Raw genomic sequence first — 8,183 nt, 5'->3', positions numbered from 1 at the left:
AATTATTTTATGATGCAGATGCAGGCACCATCAAATAATTATGTTAAATGAAATTAATTATGCATTTAATATTTTTATTTTAATTAATTAATAATATGTATTTATTGTTTATGTATTTCCAACTTGACTAGATCAGTGACACTTTTGATGAACTGCACGCAGTTATTTCATTCTGGCACTCTCGGCGCTCCATACCTCTCTGGCTCCATCCCTGCACTGCAGTGTTTTTCCAGCAGATGTCGGCAGCAGAAAGCCCAGTTACTGCTTCTATGCTGGTGTTTGCGTCTCCACCGGGACAGCTGTTGTCAGAGGTTCTGTTGCTTTAAGGCCGGATGGTTTACAGCTCACACACGGCTGACGATCGGCGCCTGCTCAGTGCGTCTTCTCCGCTGCCGCTGCTTGGATCGCGGACCTGGAGGGTTTCTGTCCCGTCCGTGTGCTCCTGTGTGCGCGTATGTGTGCGCTGTGTCTGATGGTAACCCATGGATTGACGGAGGGGGAGGCTATTGTTACCAGCCCGGTGGCTTGTTCTGCTGCAGCTGCACTTTCAGCAGAGAATGCCCAAAGCAAACGGAGCGGTAACTGCACGGATAGCGCAGGAATACACCAGAGGATCAAGGTAATTACAAGCGTATTTGTTTCTTTGTAGCCATGCCCCAGATTTGTTTCTTATTCTCTGTGGAGTAATAATAATGAATAAAAACGAGGTCTCGCGCGAGGCTGTAGAATGGTGTCAAATCACAGCATCGCGCGCGGCTCGTACTATCGGAGGCTGTGGGTTTGTTTACCAGCGCTAAATGACACTTTGAGCCGCTACAAAGGTCCTGATGTCGGCGAAACACGTCCACACCGTGGGCAGCATCCTTCAGCAGCCTGGCCCTGCGTGTGTCTGGGATGGAGACACTGAAGGCAGCGGCAGCAGCTCTCGGGCCTGCTGGGGGAGCTTCGAGAATACAGCGAAGTTATTCAACATTTTTCCTGACAGCTGAAAGCAGAAGCACTGCTCAGATATTCATTACGCTTTATTATACTGGCGTGTTTCTGCTACTCCTGTTTGTCCTGAAATGATAACCCGTAACATTGTACTCTCTGAGTCTCACATAGTTTTCGCAACATTTGTGGGTCTTATTAAGTCTTTATTGGCTTAATAACTGCCTCACTCACTGATACACATTCTGCGCAGTAACTCACATGTGATGCATATTAGTAACCACAAACACAACACAGCGGTTAGGTCTTAAATTGAACCAATGTATGCCAGTTCTTGAATACTGAGTACATGAATATTTTTTTCTAATCATTGTACATGTTTTAATTTTTCTGAAGCACAGAAAAAAAGAGATTCTGTTTGTGAGGTTTCGCTGGGAAGATGTAAAAGTTTTATTTATCCAGTTTGAAACCAATGAAAAAGATCAACAAAGTGCAACGATTCCATTGTACTTGATTAGCTAATAGATGAGGAGTCTGTAAATGTTTTAGTCTTCAGAGAGAATCATCGAGAGTAGGCTCCAGACCACCAAGGGCTAAAAAAAAAAAATCCCTAATTCACTGGGTGTTCTTTATCTTTAGTAATTCAAGTAACTGCACAGGAACCTGAGTCATTCAGTTACAAAACATTTAAGTATGTCCTGCTGTACTCACTTTGTGTTGGAATTCTCTCTCACACTCTCTCCTTCTCTTTAGAGCTCCAATGATGCTTACTCCTAAATTAAATGGCATTTGATCAAATTCCCAGGCTTGTGGTCCACCAGGAAGTTTTTAACCACAGGGCTCCCAGTCAACATAAAGTACCCGGGGATGGATGGATATTCAGTTTATGTAAAAGTCCAAACCTCAGATTTTGGCAGTGACCATTACAGTTCAAACTCTATGTGCTTAACACAGGAAACACAAACATTAGACCTGTGTAGGTTTGTATTGTTTTAAGGCAGGGAAAAAACCCAAAGTAAACTTTACAAAGAAATAAAATGCAAGTTAACACACACACACACACACACACTTCCAAAGAACAGGACCACACTTACCGAAATCAACGTCTGCACACTTTGATCTAGAAATAGTTAAAAGATCTGCAGTTTAGAATATTACAGAACATTTGTTACATTTTGGTTGGAACTTGTCCTGGTGACCTTATTGCTATCATTATCAAAAGTGAGATCGCTGTCCAAATGACACTAAGGTTTCTGACTTGAAACTTTGTCTCAAGTTTGCCTTCAGTTCTAAATGTCTCAGGTTTTGAGACATCCAGACATCAGCACAGATAATTAGTGAACAGAGGTTAGATCATCAGAAAAAAAAAATTAGTAGTAGTTTATAGCTAATAGTTTTCTGTATAATATGAAGTGAAAGTTGAATAAATATGATTGTAGGTTGAGAAAAAAATATATAAACTAGACAAGCGAATCTAGAGGAATCCAAGGAAGAAGCACGACACTCTAAACAGGAATAACAGCTCCGTGTTAAACCTGTGAGATTGAAGTCGTCATCAGTTACAAGCCTAATCCAATCAGAATATGTCATTTTTTTATATTGTTGTCTAAAGATTTGGAGGTCAGAATAAAAAAAAATTCAATTTGACAAAAAAGAGTTTAAACTCCTCCACATGATATTAAATGAACACACCACTTCTTTAATAATGAATATGACTTAATGTGTTAATATGTTTTGATTCAGTACGTATCCTGATAGAGTAATCTTAGCTAGTTTCATTTGTGAAACTGGGCTTATGACATTAAAATTAGCCGATGCAACCAAACACTTTATGCACCCGCAGTAACTTAAATGTGCAGAGGGCAAAATGTGACTCATTTCCCACTTTCAACAATCCTACCTCCGACCATGAACCACTTCAGCAAAAAACTTGGTTCAAGTCCAGCTCCCAAGTCTCCACTCAGAGGTTTATTAAATAAAGCTCAGCGTGTATTCCGAGAGTAAAACACAGCCTGCAAAGGCAGAGTACATGTTCATCAGTCAGGTAGTGTGAAAGGGTGCAGTCCCGTCTCTGTTCCCTCTCCTAGGTTGGGTCTCCACCCTTTGTGCTGGGTCTCCTGCCAGAGCTCGTCTGTGATTTAGTACGCTGACCACATGCAGCCACTGCCATATGTTTCAGAGGACAGCTCATATTTAAAGCTTCAGTGCCCATTCCTTGGTAGCCTCTAGATGAAAGTCGTTAAACGTTTTTTGGTTACAAGCCACCATCTTAGAACAGACGGGAAAGATTTGTCTTCAGACAACAGCAACACAGCAGAAAGGTAGCATCCTGCTACCTACTGGGTAAAAACATACATTCAGTTCACTTTGCATAGTCAGACGCTCAGTTTGCTCTCTGTGTCATTTGTTTATAGAAACTCAACAGGACACAAGGAGGTCAAATGGACTCAAATATAAAGTAAAGTAAATTCTGTTGCTACAGTGTGACACTACAGTGTGGCATTTTGTCTAAATATCAGAGCTACACTCTTAAGGTGGATCCTTTTTGTGGACTTTTTAAACCAAGAAGGAGCCATCAGTGTTACGTGTCCGCACTTCTGCACGTCTGCTGTTTGGCTCCTCAAAGCTCTTTGTTTCTCTTTGTTCAGGCTTTGACAAACACAGATTTTCACTGCATAATCCCGCTTTGGGGTTTTCCCTAATCCAGATGATTTGCGTTGTCCTGCAATGTGTCCGGATCATCACTCCAGGTCTGTCACTGGTGTAGAGCCAAACAGAGGATGCAGATTAAGCTGGATTAATACCTCTGCTGCTTTGTTTGATGATGAAACATCAGTCAGAATCCAGCTTCAGCTGAGTGAGGTTCATTTTTTAAAAGTGGCTCAAATAGATTATCCTAGGGCGTACTGGTAATTGTACTACACTGCATTTTGTGTATTGTCATTACAAAGCAGGTTAACATTGCTAATTGAGCAGTGAAGTAAAGTGAGGCTTCAGCTGGTCTCTCACGACCCATGCTTCTTGTTGCACCTGGCCTTGTGGTTGCGATGCCTGAAGGCCAAAAGTAATAATCAGATGCCCAAAAGTATATAGTCATGCTCCACCTCAGCGTGAGACCCCGAGAGAGTCAGGTGTGACTTTGCACAGTTTGGTCAGTGTGGGTGAAATTCTCTCTGATTCACGGTGCAAGATGGAGCTCCTCCCCGATCCACCAATGAAACCATTTAAAACAGAGGTGGCCTTCGCTTTTACCAATGAGAAAAACCACTGATCAATAAAGCAATTTTAGAAAGGCAGGCTCTCGCTTCAGCCACTAAGGACGGTTTTGATCTGACCAATGAGCTGTATTTACGGCCTTCTGACGAGTAAAGCGCGTTTTTTTTTTAAACCAACCAAGACAGCTTTGCAGATGCTGCAGAAAGTCCTTACCAGCTGCCCCACAACTTTACCAGTGTTGTTGGTCTCCTCACCACATTCAGGCGTTTTTCCACATAAAACATCGCTCTCGCTTCGGTACGACGGTCTCACGCTGAGGCGGAGCGTTTGTAAGTCTAACTTTTTTGGATTAAACAAACAAAATGTATCCATCGGGGCACGCAGCCTCCAACTCTCCCCATCTTTACAAAAGCACTGGCTTTACCAAAAACAACCTTTTTACTGTGGTTTAACACAGTTTCACAGACGCACACACACACACAGAGGTTTCTGCCAAGGGAACATTTTTTTGTCTAAAAAAGTAAACTTTTTGGCTTAAAATGACAACAGCACAAAAATATGAATATTCCACAGTTTTCGTTTCTGTCTCAAACCACCTCTTCATCATCCTCATCCATCGCCATATTTTCATGATCACATATTTTTGGGCATCGGATTATTGATTATTACTGAGTTATAAAATATCATAATTTTATGATAGTCATCAAAATGATAACTGCCATTAACTTTTATTACTTCCTAAATCATTCGACGGGGGGCCATAAATCACTGACCTGCAGATAAGCGTGACTTTGTTATGCTCAGTTTCATGAAACAGAGAGGGAACATTTTCTCGGTGGCTCCCGTTTATTGGATTTAAGTCAAATTATGAAATGTACTGTATTGTTTTCTTATTACTATTACTTATTAGTACTAGAGGCTGTATAAGTTAGAAGAGTATGTATTGCTCTTTAAACAGGCCTTGTCATGTCACAGTTTGGCACAGGGCCTTGGTGCGCCTGTATATGAGCACTTATACTTTTACACCTTCACACAGCTCTTCAATCCAGCTGACAGACAAATGCACAGTACACTCACCAGAACCTGTTTTCAGATCACTAAATTAATTACCACGTCTTTACCGAGCTTGTTCAGTCCTATAGACCAGCGTTCCCCAACCCCCAGGCCAGGGACCGGTACCAAACAACTCACGGACCGGTACCAGGCCACGAGACTTGAGAAATGTATGGTTTTCAGGGGTTTTATCTGTTTTTATGATTATTTTAGCATTTTTATCGTTAACTCTGTTTCCCTGGGTCTTTTCTTGTGTGTTATGAATAAATCTTCTTTTTTCTGGTACTGGTTTTATTTTATTGTATTCATCCGCGACTCCGTGGTGCAAAAAAGGTTGGGGACCGCTGCTTTAGCACGTTTCTGGTGCAGTTTTGCAGCTGATATTTTAAAGCCCCACTATGATATTGTTCTACTAAATCCAAGGCAACCATCTACTGATGTGTTTATTCTCTTTAAAACCAAAGCATGCTTCAGGTATACCAGCTCATCGTGCTGTTAGTCACATCTAGCCGTGTTATTTTTTTTCATCGTCAGTTGTTGTTTTCTCTAGTTTATGCAAATCTTGCTCTTCCTTTTTTCTGTAGATATTGACATGAAGAAAGACATCGAGAGTCTAATCGCAGAAGAACGAGCTGATATCATCTTGAAGTATGCTACGGTGAGTTTACATTGTCACTTGTGTTTTCGTTCGTGTCTTGGAAGAAGAGTTCTCACATGGTTCATTTTGGGCTTAACAAAAACACAAAAGGACAAAAATTCAAATGTCTTCTTGTGTTTGCTTTGTGTGCAGCACATTTCTGCATGTGTGGAGGACAACAAGCGTGTATGTGTGTGGGTGGATGTGAGTATGCTGGCAAAGTGCATTAATAACATGTTGTGTAATAATATGTTTATGCCTGCGGTGCGATGTCTCGGAGAACGAAGACCACAGATATTGATTGTGACTGCAGTGGAAACTAACATTAAAAGCAGCCATTAAAAACTAAACAGACATGATTCATTACATCCTTTCCTCTTGATTAGTCTTCAATGGACTGAGAAGAAAGCCATCCACTGTGCACATGTAGTACAGGTTTTAGAGTCCTGCTAATGATCCAGATACCTCGGCTTTGGGAATTTAATGATCCACCTATTCTTCAGTCTGAGCAAGAAACTGGAAATCATTCTTTTATCCAGGAAGCAAAATCAGGCTTCATGTCTACAGTAAAAAGTCTTGACCATGGACTTTCATATGAACGACCGGTGTAGCCACCTAAATGTTATCTATCGAGTCGCTGACTAGGGCTGGGCCATATTATACCGTTCACGGTAGTACCGGTACAATGTTAAGAAAGATAAGAAAATGAAATATCGCGATAGAATATGGGTAAAATGCGCATGCGCAGTGGCTTTGTTTTCATACACACCTGGCAGAACACGTTTCATCATTTGAAACAGAAGCGCTTGTTGGAGTACAACAAAGCTGTTAAAGCACGTGAAGAGGCGTCCGCTTCAACTAGCGTGGTGGTGAGACCAAAGAAGCTGACTCAACAAATAATCGGCGTAGCTTTAAATAGCTGCATGCCTTATGACACAAGTAGCAAACGTTGGGGGGAACTAACTAATGAACTAAACTAATATAAACAGCTGCTTGTTTAAGTGAAAATAAATCAATGTTTTAGGGTTTTTTGCACTAATAAAGTTGTGGAGTTGTAAAGTACTTCGTCTCGCGTCAATTATATCGTCAGTTATATTGTTATCGCAAGTTTTCAAATATATATCGTGACAAATATATTTTGCCATATTGCGCTGCCCTATCGCTGACTACAGTTTTGAGTTTAGCTTTTTGCATGTAGCCATCTTGGTTTTTTTCTGAGCGAAAAGTTAACATATTTGGAGCTAGCTAGTAGAGGTGGGAATCACCATACAACTCACGATACGATATTATCACAATACTTAACGCACGATACGATATTATTGCAATTTTTTAAAATATTTTGCGATATTCAAATTCTGTATATAAAGGTAAACTTTATCAATATTAATTTTATCTAATATCAAAGTCTCGCACTCCGTCTTTCTCTCATTTCAGTCAGTTTTATTGTTGACAAACTGAACGGTTTGTATTACAGTCTAGTCCAACTTAACTTAAAATAGGTGCCATCATCCACACATCTGGTACAATTATAGCTATTCTGAACTATGCAATTTATGAAAACTATGCAGCCCCTTCAGCAACTGAAGAATTTGAAAGTAAATTAAAACAAAATATAATTTTATACTAAATAAAAAAGTTTTAAACTTAATTAAAATAAAACATGTCTTAAATTAAAATAAGTCAACTGTCATGTTTATTGCTGCCAAAAAAAAAGTTAAACAAATTTGGACAGTGAAGGAATGTCAGGATTCTTGCTCAGAAAAAGGATCAACATGCTCTGAAGTCGGAGCATGTTCCAGTCCACTAAAAAATTGTTTGTAACAAAATATCGATTTCTGCTGTCCCTGTATCGATACATTATTAGCAAACAAAATATCACGATACTAAACAGTATCGATTTTTTCCCCCCACCCCTACTAGCTAGCTTGTTAATAATGTATTGAAATGTAAAACAGTCACTGCAGAGGTGCATGTTTGTGGCAATCCTCAGCACTCTGTCACCATGGTTCTTAAAAAAATCAAAAAAACACTACTTTCTCTCACCATTACTGGGAAATATAACTCCTCATGACCACATCATCATAGGTGGTAACCATAACCCTACCTTAGCCTAAAGCGTTGGAGCAAGGCAAAACTGACTTTTTTTTAAAAAAACATATCAATGCTTTGATTTTCTCAGTTTGAATAATTGTTTTATTATGATTGCACAAGTGTTCGTGCTTTAAAAAAAGCTGTTGTAAGTAGGAAAGCTTCTCAAGCTGTAACATAGAAAAGGAGCTTTGGTCAGAGTGGTAAATGTGCTGATGCAGAGCTGAGCTGGGGCCGGGTGGGGTTGGTGATGCCACAG

General features: G+C 40.1%; 1 protein-coding gene across 1 annotated transcript in view; it reads left to right on the top strand.

The window, feature by feature from the left end:
- Positions 1–258: 258 nt before the first annotated feature.
- The window catches only part of LOC308397967 (USP6 N-terminal-like protein), a 31,060-nt gene continuing 23,135 nt past the window's right edge, over positions 259–8,183 (top strand). The window contains exons 1-2 of the mRNA XM_080884299.1: positions 259–619; positions 5,784–5,857. Of these exons, the coding sequence (XP_080740425.1) occupies positions 5,792–5,857 (66 nt within the window). The 5' untranslated portion in view covers positions 259–619; positions 5,784–5,791. The remainder of the gene's footprint in view (positions 620–5,783; positions 5,858–8,183) is intronic.

The sequence above is a fragment of the Rhamphochromis sp. 'chilingali' genome (genome assembly GCF_963969265.1).
Source record: "Rhamphochromis sp. 'chilingali' genome assembly, chromosome: 6".
NCBI classification, from domain to species: domain Eukaryota; kingdom Metazoa; phylum Chordata; class Actinopteri; order Cichliformes; family Cichlidae; genus Rhamphochromis; species Rhamphochromis sp. 'chilingali'.
The sequence above is the reverse complement of the archived record's forward strand: the minus strand, read 5'-3'. Positions and strand labels throughout refer to the sequence as shown.